Consider the following 16,562-nt stretch of genomic DNA (forward strand, 5'->3'; position numbering starts at 1 on the left):
AAAGTGTTCCATTTCATCTCATCAGACCACAGAATCTTTCGCTTCATGATCTCAGAGTGTTTCATGTGCCTTTTTGCATGCTCCAGGCGTGCTGTCATGTACCTTTTTCTCAGGAGTGGCTTCCTTCTGGCCACTTTCCCATAAAGCCTAGATTTGTGAAGAATTGTAGAAACTGTTGTCCTTCGGACGGTATTCCGAAGGACAATACGGACGATATTCTTGAAATATTACCTTGTGCTGGTCGAGTTTGTCATGATATACGGATTCAATACAGATGCAGTGAACCAATATATGAATTTTTGGCAAACAGGATGACAAATTGCTCTGTCAGCGAAGTGACAGGTAGGCTCTGCAAGCATTCCAGTAACGTAGATAACTACTCGAGGAATAGCTCTGAGCTTGGGTCACATGGGCCTGGTTTGGGCATGGCTTCAAATCGACATGTAACTCTCGCCCGGTAAGTGTCAGTATGATGCCGTGTTTCAATTTCCAATGCATGTTTCCCAGGTAGTGATTTCCTGTTGATCAACTACGAACGCTGATCGATATAATCAATCAATAAATCATCGGTTTATTACAAAAAGATTTTCGCAGCATAGGCTGAATTACAGTCGATTTACAAATGTTGCAGGGACAAGAACAAAAAAATAAAAATGGCTCAAACATAAAATGGCAAATAAATAACATAAAATTGCCGTCAAACCAAGAAAGAAAACACAAACTTCTAACAAAACACAATTGGTGTCAAACTCATTAACACAAGGACCTCATCCAATTATTATTCAAAAGAGAGGTTAAAAAGGGGATGGGGCTGCACTTGTAGCGGTTGGTTCGACATCTAATAGTAGATAACATGTGAGAGGAAGTTATTGTTCCCTGGTGGGGGGAACCAATCTCTATGTACAGTATGTTTGATTTTAAAAGTACATTACCAAAACTGAGGGAGAGCTGTTCAAGCTTCTCAGAAAGAACAGGGATATTAAATACCTGACAAATGTCTGCGTAAGGTTTGGTTCTACAAAAGTCACTGGAGAGAATTATACGAAACGCTTTCCGTTGCAATTTCTCCAAACATTCCTTCTGGGCTTTAGTTAAGCCACAAAAGCATGCGGGTGATGCATATTCCAAAGTGGGTCTAACATACTGTAGATATACTGTTATTACGTCAGAGACAGGGATATTACAACGTTTTATTTGCTGCAAAAAGTAGAGCTTTCTGTGAAGGTTTTACACAAGGCCTGAACTTGAGAGTCCCATTTCAAGTTTTCTTGCACATGGATGCCTAACAGTTGAACACGATCTGTTTGATTAATAACTGAGTCTCTGATATGAAAACTAGACACCTCTGCGGGGAGTCTTCGAAAACATGTAATCATGACTTGGCAGTTACTCGAATTAAGATTCATATTGTTGTTGTTGTTGTATTCCTGGAGACAGCCAAGATGCTGCTGCATACGACGAGTTTGTTCAGTGTCACTATAAGTTTGACAAATGGTCGTCATCAACATACTTGTGTGAAACTTCAGGATAAACAGAAACAGTCATTTGTCACGGCTAAGAAAGCAACCAGACCAATTTTTGTGCCTTGAGGAACCACAGCATTGGTTATTTCCCATGTGGAAACCAAACCGTTGTATCGTACAGCCTGAATTATATTAGCTTAAAAAAAAATACAAATCCATGGGATAATAGATGGTCTAACACCAATATTAATTAATTAATCAACAACAATCTTGTGACTTACACGATCAAATGCTTTAGAGAAGTCAGTAGCTACCAGAACTGAATAATGTTGAAGTTTATCAGTTCCCTTAAAAATATCATCCAGTATTTTAACTAAACAATGAGCGGTAGACAAACCCTTAAGAGAGACAAACTGTTGAATGTCAATAGAATTCCTAATGTCCTCACATATCCAGTTTAAAACAAAATCCTCAAAAACTTTGGAAAATATACATGCGAGTGAAATTGGATGCAGTTTATCAAGATTTGATGGTTGAGACTTTGGAACCGGTATAACATCAGCAGATTTCCAAATGTCAGGTAATACACCTTCACAGAGTGAACAATTGAATATTTCAGTAAGTAGGAAAAACAATTCATATGCAAATTCATTAATAATCCGAGGTGGAATACGGTCCGGTCCGCCACTCTAATTAATATTCAATATCCTTAAGTTTCTTAAAAACGCCCTGTGGAGACACTGAAGGGGATGGAGCAGCAGAAGGTAGGTGTAGGTCGACAGGCAACTGGTTAAGATCAAGTTGCGGGAATGTCCTGAGCCACATAGATGAGCTATTGATTCACTTCATGGGCAGTATCCTTCAGTGACATTCCCTACAAGGTAAAACTTGCTGTTATGTCCAGTAACTTGTTTTTTTTAATTTGAAGATGCCACTGGCGAGGATTATGCTTTTTCAATTTGCCAACGCTGGAGTCATAGAAAAGTCGATTAGCGTGCTTTACTAATTGGTTCACGAGTTATCAAACAGTGACCACTATATTCGTCATGGGTGTGTGTCTGTGTGTCTGTCTGTCCGCAACATAACTACCCGATGATATCATCTGCTCTTAATGAAACGTGGGTGGGAGGTTGATATCATGATCTAGTTGTGTCCTGCCTAGAGTGGGCGTATTGCGCCCATTGTGGGCGGAGCGACGCCCGAAAAAGATGTGTTTTAGGGGGTAATCGAGGTCAAGCTACATCCTCTCCGAGGGAGTTGGTGGAATCTGACAGGGGTTTCGGTATTTGGTTAGGCCAATGTCACGTGTCTAGCCCAACAGAGCTCGATTTTTCATTTTCGCCCCAAGGTCAAGGTCACAAGGTCACGAAATTTAGAAAAGTCGATTTTTGATGGTTTTATTACATTGTTCGCTTCCTGAGAGGGTGAAATGTCGTACATTATCTTATATTATCACATACATCATGAAATACAAGTTTTCCAACAAATTTCAGAATCTTGGACGTTTGACCTTTGAAGGTCACAAAGGTCAAATTTTCAAAGTTGGCGGAATCAAACCGAATTTTCGGTATTGTGTAGCTAACTAACCTCATAACTGATTATACATTCTTTTCTATCTCATTTCAAGGTCAGTAACCTTCGTTTTGACATTTCCAGGCCAGCACCACACACAATTACGTACAGCTGGCTCTTAAAGGCCTGCGCACGCAGCGCATTGGGGCCCTTTGTAAATAGGCATGTACACCGCATGTCGGGCACCGACACCTGCCACGTGGGCCCCCGACACCCCAGTCCGGGCCTGTTTCGGTTATAGTCCGTCCTTTGTCATTGAATACCGCTCGCTCATGAACCATCGTCGTCTCCTAACTGGTCTCATTCTTTTATTGCATAGCAGTCGCCATAGAAACGCCACTGGAGAAAGCTTTTTGTCTTTTTAGAATGAGCGATTTCAATTCTGGTGTAAACCACGGTTTATCCTCTGATTGAATGGATGTGACTTCAGTTGGAAAAAAAATATCGATGGCCTTGTGCAACACCTCATAAAATATGGAAGTTTTTTCTTGCGCAGTTTCAGCAACGTCAACCGAGCTCCATTTGTGGTTGGTTATCCACTGACCAAAGGCTCGTTGATCTGAGTCTTTTATAGAATGCACAATGCATGGATGGAGAATGTTACACTTCTTGTCAGGTTGTAAAGGTTGCCACAGAACTGCATTATGGTCACTCAGGTCAATAGGGGAAGATACCTTGGGCTCATGGTAATGGTGTTTTAAATTCGTTAAAATCTTGTCCAAGGTAGCTTGACCCCTGGACGGGGTTTCAACAACTTGGACCAAGCCAGTTAATTGACAAAGTTCATCTTGCACAGAGATTTCATTCAAAACTCTTACTTCAATGCCCTCTCCAATATATAGGGCTACACTTCCACCTCATCTATTGCAGCGGGGTTTGCTAATAAGAGCAAATTTGGAGATTGCAAACACACCAAATCAATTTCGGAGGGGAACCATGTTACACTGATAGCAGCTATTTCAATATGGTTAATGTTTAACATAACCTCGAGCTCATCAATGTGTTGAACCAGGGATCTTGCATTTATCAAGATAAAAGATGGAGTGGTGTTAACGTGCTGGACAGGTCCTGTACAGTTCAACTTTGACCCACAGTTAACTGAGTCTTTCAGTTGCACGTAGACAAGATTATATTTCACCACACCATGGTCATGTTGCAGACGTGAATGACGTGCCCTTGGTAGGCTTAACAAAAAAGTAACCTTCCTCCTCACATGTCGACCAGCTCTACAACAGCGCTTGATTCTGACTGGTTATTTGAAGGGTTTTCAAGGTCTTCCACACCTCATTAGAAACATAAGGAACTGACTCACCAGGTGGTTTTAAATCAAGAAGTTCGGTTTTTGAATACCGCTGTCGCAGAATTCCCCGATCACTATGTTGGAATGGTCCCGCCCAGGCAACCGCACAAGACGCAAGTGAGGACAGCTGGGCACCAGCGACGCCACCAATGCCTGTAGGAGATGATCGAAGCACCATGGCCAATGACCCTCTCCCCCATGGGACGACGCACCAGCAACCCAGATAGCACGGATGTGTAGGAAAGAATACCGCTCCTCCAGGAAGAGAAACGTGGTTAACGAAGTGGAATTCTGCAGTCGCAATCTTGGAGTGGTCCCACCCAGGCAACCGAGCAAGGCACAAGCCAGGATAGCCGGGTACCAGCAAAGCTGCCAATACTTGTAGGAGATGGTACAAAGCAGCATGGCCGTTGTCCCTCTCTTCCTTGTGCTGGTGAACCGGTCACCAAATTGACAGTTAACACAGGCGTGTGGGAGCCCAACACTGTTCCACAGATAGGAAGAAAACTATTGCTCCAAGGGGTATCCAAAGATGAAGTCTCTGAGGCCCACAAGGGAGGTGAAAACAGTCAGGACAACACAAAAATGGCTGCCTGTAAGGCGCACATGCAAAACCGGAAGCGATGGCTGATGGCTCAAAGTGGTCTTTGTAAACAACACGATATTTGTGAATGAGCATATGTTTTGATGATTAATTTGGTTGTTCCTAGATTTTTCAACCACAAAGCACACGATTGTTAATGATCTTTTTGTGGGACAGTGATACAAAAAAACGACTTGTGATTTCTAAAAAATATTTTTGTGCAAATGGATCAGGGAGATCATTCTCGAAAACATATCTCTTCAAAAAATTTCATAATTGTGTCTCTTTAAGGGACAAGTAAACATCACAGGCTGGTTTGGAGAAGCTCCATTTTAACCCCTTTTTTTGTTCACTGAATGTAAACACAAAACACTTGAACTGGAAAAAATACTTGAACGTTATATCCGACATATAATAACAATGGTATAGTCCATAAAATGTCAGAATGGATCGTACAGTATGAACAGTAGACCGAGCTTGATACGACATGGTGGAGTAACATCTGAAACATGTCAGCCTTGACATGCTTGCTGATTACTGATAATTCACAGATTGAAAAAAACAAAACTTTTATCAGTCTGTACATGAGTTGGAGGCGGGTTCAACTGGCCCCAACTGATCACAGAGGATGTAGTTTAAAGTAACCTTTTGTCAAAGCGATCTATAATTTGTTGAAAACGGAACTGCAATTTTGACCGTTCATTTGGTTTCCATAGCTTGTCAGGTTGAGAGCTGGAACTTTAAACTTTACAGATAGCTACAATCTACTCTCTTGTTGATGTATCTGTTTGTCGAAATTTGGAAGACAAAACGTCGTGATTTCTGACCTCTTTTGCGCATTGCGTACATATACATTTCTGACCTCAGCACAGCACAATCAAAGCATCGTGCATGTTGATGGTTCAGTAACTTGGTTGAAACAGGGCTGTATCTTGCTTTGCTGAAGATAAATCATGCTGACGTGGCAGATTTTGCCGAACATTTTTTGCCAAACGCATGCACCGAGTCGGGATCTCGGGGGACGGTTTGAACCTTCGAAGCAGTTGCTCGTTTAAAAGGTTCAATATGCCATCCTTTAAAAATGACGTGCACAATTTGATCCACCTTCCACCAATCTTTTGAGAGGGACAAAAATGCTTTTGGTGTTTTCTTTCACCGATTTATTAAAATGTGTTGAAAATGCAAATAATCGAAACATAGTTCTCACATTCACGTTCTCCAGTAACTCCAGAAACTCTCTTCTGGTACACTGTGCAGTTATGTCTTTCAACCAATTTCCTTTGATGTCACACGACCGAGAGACGTTCCCTTCCATGCCAGTGGGACACAGTAGGTAGACTGTGGTATTAGCTTTGGATTTTGGCCATTCGTATCCACCCATTGATGTGTTTGTGCAAGAACTGTCTTCTGCAAAAATGCACAAGATTGAAGACAGTGTCATTTGCAAACAAATAAAGTATACGTACTTTGTTGTATTATAAAACACAATACAGCATGCTTCGATAGTCAGGGCCGGCATGTGCGCACTTGTGTGTCTTAAAGCATAACATAAGAGTCTCCTTGCTAATTCTCCCCCTTCCTCGCTTCCCCCTCTTAATAAAGTGCAGCACTCTCCTCCCACACCTCCTTCTCTCTCTCTCTCTCTCCCACTCTCTTTCTCATGTTCCCACTCCCATCCACACTCCTCCCCCCTCTTGAAGTGTATAGCGACGTGTGGTAAGGCACCACACCCCCCCCCCCCTCATTCCCAGCTCGCTCCCATTCCTCACCCTCCCCTCCCGCCCAACTCTCCCCTACCCCTTCCTCATTTCCCCACTTCCCCCTCCTCTCTCTCTCTCTTCCCTCCTCCCTCCCCCATCTTTCTCTCTGCCATCAGCAAAGCGACGGGTGGTATTTTCTAGTATTTAATAAAGGTTGCACTTGACTGAGATCTTGTACAACCATGACTAATGAAATGCCTCCAACTACATTCCCCTGCACAATGTAGAAGATGTTAAATTAACATGTACATGCAGACAAACACCTACACACACACTGACATATAATTACTGAGTATGAGGATGTTACAGGGTAAAATGTGGTTTATGTGCATAATCATATGGTTGGTTGGAATACAGTGGAGGCTATGCTATGTTTTGTTAAAATGAATTCTGTCCTGAGCACCGTGTATTGAGTGCAGTCGGTGAGAGGTGAGGTGGGGGTGAAAGCCAGCTCTCCCCGCATGGATGTGTGGGTTGGCTCATGGCCAAAATGGCTTTTGTCCTCAATTGAAAAATGCAAACATCTCGCTGACAACATTTGCTCTATTATGATATGAACTGTTTATATGTTACATCTTAAATGTTAACAAAATAGTATACCATTTTAAATGGACGTGGATTTTAATTATAACGTTGGCAAATTAGTAATTGTATTTTGGTTAATAAAATGGTTTTAAACCGAATATATGCTTATTCATACAAAGGTCTAGGTGCCCCTGGGTGCCAAGATCTCTGCGTTCCTCTCGATCTACTTCAACACAATCCAAAATATTGTATCTGCCTTGAATGATGGCCTTGATAATGATGTAATCTACCGTGTTCGGGAGTATTAAAATGACATAAACTGGAGAGATCAACTGGATCAACAGCAAATGCCTCGATTGGCTAAATGTTGATTGGTTAAATATTGATTGGCAAAATGTAACTAAATGTGTGAGGTCCTCTCTCCTGCTTCCATAAATTAATTTGAAATCTGTAACATCTTTTGCAAGTACCAATAAACCATTGAACTCTGTTATGCTTGGAACTTGATTGGTGAAGACTAATTTATTTTAATGTTTCAACTGTAATACTTTGAACCTGACAGAAGAGTGAGGGAAAATTCCCCCAAAACAACATGAAGGCATCCGGAGAGGTGTACTTTGAGGATGTCAGAAATGAGATGGACACAACTGCTTACAGAAAACAACAACAGTGAAACAAGGACTTCAGGATGGAACTTGCATATTTCCATGTGATATACCGACCTTGTTTGTATACTTTTTGCTATTATCATCACAACATCCTTCTGCACTTAAATTTTTAAAAAATCTATATATATAAAACACAGTTTGTGTGTGTGTGTGTGTGTGTGTGTGTGTGTAATGTTACCGATAGACTCCTAAACGGAGAGGCTCACGTACTTGATATTTGGCACAGACATGGCCATTGAGCCTGGGAAGAACATGGCCGACCTAAAAATTTATTTCATAATATTTTTTTTTACCATATTTTTACCTCAGCGCATTTCAGCGAGGAATATTATGACCGGAATGGCAGAGCAGCGCGCTGATTCGCTCAGAGCGATCACGTGATGTTCCTTGCCGCCATTAACTCAGTTACGCATTCACACGTATTTCAGAGCGAAAAGCGATTGCGTTTTTTCACATTTCAGCGAGGAACATTGCCATTCACACCACATAGGTTTTTTTTTCTTTCATCTTTAGATCCATATTTTTTTTCAGCGAGGAATATTATACACGGAATCTGAATCGGTGGCAGAGCAGCGCGCTGAATCGACGATTCGCGCGCCCCTCCCCCCTCCCCCTCCCCCCTCCCCGACCCCCTCCCCCCCTCCCACCCCTCACCTCTCCCATCCCTCCCCCCTCCCCCCTCTCCTCCCCTCCCCCCCTCTTCTCCCCTTCCCCCCTCTTCTCCCTCACGTTTATACACGGAATGCCGGGTACTTCCCCCCCTCTCTTCTCCCCTCCCCCCTCTCCTCCCCTCCCCCCCTCTCCTCCCCTCCCCCCCGTTCCCCTCCCCTCCTCTTCCCCCTCCCCTCCCCTCCCCTGCCCGGCAATGCCGGGTACTTCTGCTAGTATACTTATAAAAGGGTGATGTGGTCCGATGTTTAATATTCATTAATATTAAAAGTAAAGGCAATCTTTATTGTATTTTTCTGGTTAAATACGAACTGTGAAACAATCATTGTTGGATTGTGTGGCTGGTGTTTTAACCATTGTACACTACAGTAATATATTACAATTAGTGCTGGGATCTTGCTTTACCAGGCATTCTGAACGATTACAATACAGTGATAATACAATAATATTCTCACAGTCAGTTATAGTTTGAAGAAGAGAAAAACAAACCAGGATTCAAAAAGTAGATTTTTATGTCTTCCTGATCATTTCCTGCATTGTTGCTGAATAAACATCTGATTGTCTCCTCTTGAGGGCAAGGTCGAGTAATAACACTCGGTTTGTAGGAAGAGCAGTTGTTTTGAATTTCTCCTTCAAAAATGAGATTAACATCGTCAGAATAAGAATTAGTGTAGCAGCATAGCAAACCTGTTGTGCATTTTGTGATACAAGCACCAAATTTGGCACAAATGTACATTAATATGTTGCGAACATTTTCAGATATTGGGCCACTTGAAATTCCGTAATTTTTTTTTTTCAAATTTTTTCAAATTTCGTAATTTCAAATTTTTCGGGTGACACCGTCACAATTTCGGTCTTCGAGGCCGGCCGATATAGTGGGGCGGCTTAGCCCAAATATTCAAAAGAATTGTGCATTTTGTGATACAAGCACCAAATTTGGCACAAATGTACATTAATATGTTGCGAACATTGTGTGGTCAGCAATGAAGACGAGAGTCTGAATTACATGTATGCAAAAGACCTTGTGAACCAGTGAAGCAAATACACGGGTAAGCATGAATTAAATCTAGGGCATGATATAATTTCCATGATGTTTACCTCTACACTCAATGGTGGAAGGAGGTAATGTTTTGATCCCAGCTTGTCTGTATGTCTGTTTGTCTGTTAGTCCACAAAATTCCAGACAAAGCTTGTAGTAGTGGTAGTTGTAGTGGTAGTGGTGATAACAGAAATTGTTATATAGAACTGAACTTATATTATTATTATATGCAGAAAATAACTTCATTTCTATATGCCCTGCAGTGGACAGGTTAATTGGTTTATGCACTGAAGGGGTCACCCTGGTGTGCACTGCTGTGTTCTGCCTCACTGAGTTGTTCAGGTATGATGTACTCAGCACAAGCTTCCGGTCGGCCCAGAGGTGGGGGTGCGGGGCCTGTCACGGAACGTCAAAACAAACGGCCTGCCGGGGCCGCCCAAAAGTCGGGCGTGAGGGGCGCGTCCACTAATGGAACGCCTCTCGCTTCCCAGATCGAGGGCCACGTGGTCAGGAGAACCTCGTCCCTTCCGGTCACACTTTGCCTATCGGCCGGCCTCGAAGACCGAAATTGTGACGGTGTCACCCGAAAAATTTGAAATTACGAAATTTGAAAAAATTTGAAAAAAAAAATTACGGAATTTCAAGTGGCCCAATATCTGAAAATGTTCGCAACATATTAATGTACATTTGTGCCAAATTTGGTGCTTGTTTCACAAAATGCACAATTCTTTTGAATATTTGGGCTAAGCCGCCCCACTAAATACGAATATCACTTTTGAGATTTTAATAAATGTACTATAAGAGCATGATGTGGTGCCATGTTTAATAGTCACCCTGCAAAGATGCACAAACTTAAAAGACCATAATTGCTGACTTTTTGATTGAAATAACATCATCATTTTTATTTAAATGTACATAACATGAAAGAGAAGGAATTGTAATTAAATTTGCTTTGTAAAGTCATGAAACAAAATAGTGAAGTACTTACCCGTTGTTGTTACCTTTCCTTGTGTCCAGGTGACCCTCGTGGTTTGAGATGATCGCTCTACACAGCATTGAAGGTCAGGTAATGGCTTTTCACATCTTATTGTGAATGATGAAGTAGACTTTGTGATTCTTGGCTTCGTAATGATTCCGCTTAGTGTGCGCTTGGCTTGGTAAGTCATTCCGTCTTGCTTGGCAATGCAGCTGTAATTCCCTATATAGATATACAATTTCAGGAAATGTGAGCCAGTCTGTAAATATATCATAGGAACTACACCTGAAGCTGAACAACAATGCATCTGTTTAATCTGCCAAGAGACTTTCCATGATGATGAGCATACATAATGTACTGTATTGAATGTACAATGGTGAATCCTATAATGAAAGCCACAAAGAAAATCAGATCAACAGTCATTGGTATGGGGACACATTGGCCTGCTCAATTAGAAAATGCACAATAGAAAACGCAGGGAAGAAGAACAGCTGGATGAAGATCCTCTCTGAAGTACGACCGGCTTTAACATTTACATCCTGCCATTTAGTGTTCTAAAGACAAACGGTATTCTTTATTTTGCTGTAGATATGAATTATAACCGAGTCTATAAAATAAATAGACATCAAGGTTTATTTTTTATTGGAGTATATGATTTCCGTCACATTCCCAAAATGAGTTGTTTCAGAACATAATAGTGAAACAGGAATCAAAACCTGAACTAGAACGGTACTCAATAGAGCACGTAGTCTTGCCTCACGTGCTCATTCCGAACAAAAATACCATTGTTAACGGAATGCGCTACTATTATGACCCACATACCCGTATCATCCATGCACCCGATCATGTCACATACATTGCCATTATCTGGAGATTTATTGATTCAATATTATGATATTTAATGACTACTTTTGTGCACATCAAGGCGAAATTGCCTCATTGAAGATTAATATGAAAATGAACATATGTCACCCACAGGGTGAACCGTATCTTGCCATTTGACCTTGACCTTAATAATTTCGTATGGTGAATAGTATGTCTTCATGACCAACGCACATGAAATATTGAAAGATTTTGATGAGAACTGAGGAAATAATTTTTTCATGAAAATTCCGTTTTTTCGTCATGACGTCATCAAATGACGTCATAGCGTCAAACTGTTTACAGATCTGGGAAGCACTCATCAAGGGCATTCATATGAGGTATTACTCGATATGGTACCTACGATTTCAAAATTTGACCTTGGGGTCAATAATTTTCGACCTCAGCGCTAACCATGAACGTCAAGGCCGTTCGCCACCAAAAACTGATCAGCTGTGCACTAGACCATATACTACAATATTGTAAAGTTTCGAGCTGATTCGACTAACAATACTCAAAAAATAAGGGTTTCGTTGACCTCCATGATTGACCGCAAAGTGACCTTGACCTTTGACCTTGACCTTCATAATTTTGTGTGCTAAAGGGTATCTCTAAAAGACTCTGATATGCGAACTTACAAGAGTTTCCAAAGGGAACTGTGCTCTACAGAGTGACCTAAACAATGCGAACTAAAGCAATACAATATACATGAAAAGTGCAGTTTTTTCGTCATAACGCCGTCAAATGACGTCACATTGTCAAACTAGTTATATGTTTGGAAAGCACTCAACAAGGGCTTCAATTTGAGGTACTACTCGATATGGTAACTGAAACTTGAAAATTTTACCTTTTGGTCAAAATTGAATGACCTTCAAAATGACCTTGAAGGTCAAGGCCGATCGACACCAAAAACTAATCAACTGAGCGCCATACCACACCCTATATACCCACCAAGTTTGGAGATCATAAGATCAAAGTTACTCAAAAAATAAGGGTTTCGTAATTTGACCTTGGGGTCAATAATTTTCGACCTCCAGCGCTAACCATGAAGGTCAAGGCCGATCGCCACCAAAAACTAATCAGCTGAGCGCCGGACCATATACTAGATTCCCATGAAGTTTGGAGACGATCCGATCAAAGTTACTCAAAAAATAAGGGTTTCGTTGACCTCCATGATTGACCGCAAAGTGACCTTGACCTTTGACCTTGACCTTCAAAATTTTGTGTGCTGAAGGGTATCTCTATAGGACTCTGATATGCGAAGTTACAGGAGTTTCCAATAATAACTGTGGTCTACAGAGTGATCTAAACGTGAAAAAAAAATGATTAACCACAAACAAAAAAACAAAAAAACAAAAAAACAAACAAACAAACATACAAGCTGACTGATACATCTTGCAAAAACTTCGTTTTGGCAAGATAAAAACATTCAAATTATATTCCTCATGTGTGGTCGATCACATGTATGAAGTTTCGCATCGATCTGTTAAGCAGTGTTACGGGTTCCTCAACGATCTCCTGGTCTCGGTAAACCTCCGAGCCCCGGCAGAAAAATACGTTATTCTGTGTTAGAAATCAATAGTGAAACCACACCAATGATTATAAATGAACAGATATTGTATTAAAAATCACACACCAGAATAATGGTACAACAAATGGCAATTAAGAGTGCACTCTATATACCTTATCGCTTAGGATGGTACCATCACTAAAGTCAGATAACTCACTGCGCTCCCCACGAGTGAAAGGGACACTCCTCAATGTCTCTATAACCTTTTCCAAGGTGAAGGTGATTCGCTCCAGCGGTCGCTAGAACGATATCCAGTCGAAGCCGGAATCCCGCTCTCCAGTCCAGATCCGAATCGCGTACAGATGGCAATGGCAATCACCCCGCCGAAACTTTAAAAAGGTGCCCTCCAGAGGAGCACCTTCACCGCTCAATCAGCAAACCGCAACGTAATTAGAGACGAAGCGGTCACACACACACATCCCCGACAGACGGTAGGATGTTGGGGTAAAGCTGAAGCGAAGCAAAACCTTTGTAGGTGTCCAAAGCGTGAGGTTCAAAATGGCCGACGGCTCTTACTTGAGTCGATGCGACTAGGCGAGGATTCGTCGAAATCTCAGCGACCAAACCTGACTACGCAGATTTCTCAATTCCAGCGATAATTCCTATCGCTGGATGTCCTTTCAAGGAACTCAAAATTCCCTCGCGACTTTTGGTAGACCACACTCGCTCCGGAGCCTCGACGTCATGCGTCTTCTCCAACTTTGCTCGCCACGCCTCTTCCTCTTCTCTGCCATCGTCTTCCGGTTCGGTTTCCGGTATCATTTAAAGTTAGCCTTTTTAACTTTAGATAACTGTTCATGAATAATAAACCTTTTGAGAATAATAATAGTACATAATATCAGAAATATGTCAAGTGGGTGAAAACCACAACGGAAGTTACGAATCCGTAACACTTCCCCCCCCTCAAGAAAGAAAGTTTGAACACAGCGAAAACTTTCTTTGCCTGCAAACTCTTTAAACAAACAAAAATAAACTCACAACCCAATCACCAATTCCCGTGAGCAACAATTATCAATATCTCAAAAATAAATCAACAAAATTTCACACAACCCACAGAGATTTCCAAAGTTAATTCATTCTGGACAAAGCATCAGCAACGACATTGTCCCTGCCCTTTTCATGTTCAATTTCCAAGTTGAACCCCTGCAAAGCCAAACTCCATCTCATCAACCTCTGATTTTTATTTTTCATTTTTTGAATGAAGGTTAAGGGGTAGTGATCAAAATCCAAAGTCAAGCAAATCTACAGCACTTTTCCCGGGAGGCCGAGCTGAAAGCCAGGTTCCATGGTGGTTTGGTGGTGAGGGCCTGGAAGTATTCACTACATGGACGCCTTTCGGAACGTGGAGTTCACGGTTAGTCCGTGCAGGAAAGTTCACTACATGGATGCCTTTAGGAACGTGGAGTTCACGGTTAATCAGTGTAGGAAAGTTCACTACATGGAGGCCTTTAGAACCGTGGCGTTCACGGTTAATCCGTGTAGGAATTTTTGCTCGGCTCCTCCGCAGCATTCAGTGCTTCAACTCTTTCTAACTCGTAATAATCACGGTTGGACCGCTTGTCACTGTAGTCACGTGAATAGCGGGCTCCTTTTCGGCCACTTCCCTGATATCATTCCTTCGGGAGCTGCCGTAACTCTGTGAGCCTCCATAGTAAAATCGACTGCGGCCACCACCAAAACTACCGCCACGTTTACCTCTTCTTTCGTTTCTTTTGTTTTCCCCCTCGACGCCTACGGCCTGCCTTCTCTACGGCTATGGTCCGACCATCCAAATCCTTGCCATTCCAATCCTTTCCCTGCCTCTTTGGCGTCCTTTGTGTTTTCAAACGTGACAAAGCCAAACCCTCTTGACTTTTGCGTTTCCCTGTCTTTTACCAGCCGCACTTCCAAAAGTGGTCCATATTTGCTGAAGACAGAGGTCAGAACTTCTTCCTTTGTTTTGAAGTTCAGTCCACCTACAAATAACTTGCCAAATTTGCCGCCATCCCTAACTGGTGTGGTGTTATATTCCCTACTGGGCTTTTTAACAACCATCGGGTTACCAGAAACTCGACCACCGGCCAAATCATTCCCGATAACAAAAGATACTCCCTCTACAGGAAGAGTGGCTTATAAACCTACGGTGACCGGTCCTGACACCAAATCAGACTCTAAATGGATGACATGGAGTGGAGCTTTACCACAGCCACCAACCCCCTGTAAACGAACACTAACACCAGTTGCCGTCTTCTCTGACAATGCCAAAATGCCTTCAAGCATCAAAGATTGATGTGCTCCTGTGTCCCTCAATACCCTAACCGGTTTCTGGTTAGTCGAGTCTCCATCCAATGACACAAACCCCTCTGAAATAAATGGTTGTTAACCTTTTTGAGGGCGATTTCTCACATTTGCCATTGCATTCGGAGTTGTACTAGTCTGACCAAACCTGACTACGCAGATTTCTCAATTCCAGCGATAATTCCTATCGCCGGATGTCCTTTCAAGGAACTCAAAATTCCCTCGCGACTTTCGGTAGACCATGCTCGCTACGGAGCCTCGACGTCACGCGTCTTCTCCGACTTTGCTCGCCACGCCTCTTCCTCCTCTCTGCCGCCGTCTTCCGGTTCGGTTTCCGGTATCATTTAAAGTTAGCCTTTTTAACTTTAGATAACTGTTCATGAATAATAAACCTTTTGAGAATAATAATAGTACATAATATCAGAAATATGTCAAGTGGGTGAAAACTACAACAACGGAAGTTACGAATCCGTAACAGCAGTTCTGGAGAAGAACATTTTTTAAACGTTTCTATTTTCAATCAAACATGGCCACCAGAGCACACAACCGATGATGTCATAAATTGAATTCTTCCCTCACATCGGGTCACAGATCAGACATATGAATTTTCACATTTTTGGATAAGGATTTCAACTGAATCAATTATGGCTGGTATACCACTTTACCGATGATGTCATTGTTATCACCCTATATACCCCATGGGGAGTTGATGACATTTGCTAAATATTTTTTTCATTGAGGGATTTCAGAGAAGAAGAGAAAATAATTAAAGCTAAAAGATAGACATGAACACAGACAGACAGACAGGGGCGTTACAAGAGTCTTTCGACCCCTTCAGGGCAGGACTAATTAAACGAAATTTGATAGATCCGATGATGCTGCATTGTAGTGCATGCTCTCTTGTCAACGTGTGAACTAAAAATAGGACTGCGGGTCCTGAAGCTCACCTGGATCAGGAGCCACAGTCACCAAACCCCCCACAAATCCCCCTCACGCCCTGATCTTACTACAATTCACCAAATGTCCGTCCGTCTGTCTGTCTGTCTGTCCATCCGTTCGAAGGTACCGTAAAAACGACTGAACCGATCGCAACGATATTTTGGGTGGTTAATCCTGGGATCCCCTGGAGTAAAATAGAATATATTGTTTTTCCAATTTCAGCTTTAGTCTCCAGCATTCTCAGGTTTGGACTCCCACATAACATTCGCGTTCGCATAACGTTCATTGTGACGATGTTTTCATTGTGACAATGTTTTTACTGGTGCCGCACAAACAGCTGCACCGATCGGACTCGGTGAC

At 42.1% G+C, this 16,562-nt stretch overlaps 1 protein-coding gene across 2 annotated transcripts in view; it reads right to left on the minus strand.

The window, feature by feature from the left end:
• The window catches only part of LOC137438846 (adhesion G-protein coupled receptor F3-like), a 134,875-nt gene that overhangs the window by 32,359 nt on the left and 85,954 nt on the right, over positions 1–16,562 (minus strand). For both annotated transcript variants that reach the window (XM_078767322.1, XM_068134263.2), the window contains 3 exons: positions 10,568–10,777; positions 9,030–9,170; positions 6,126–6,325 (listed from right to left, as the gene is read on the minus strand). In XM_078767322.1, coding sequence (XP_078623448.1) covers positions 6,126–6,325; positions 9,030–9,170; positions 10,568–10,777 — 551 coding nt within the window. The remainder of the gene's footprint in view (positions 1–6,125; positions 6,326–9,029; positions 9,171–10,567; positions 10,778–16,562) is intronic.

Source organism: Myxine glutinosa, chromosome 13, assembly GCF_964187855.1.
Source record: "Myxine glutinosa chromosome 13, kmMyxGlut1.1, whole genome shotgun sequence".
In the NCBI taxonomy this organism is placed as follows: Eukaryota; Metazoa; Chordata; class Myxini; order Myxiniformes; family Myxinidae; genus Myxine; species Myxine glutinosa.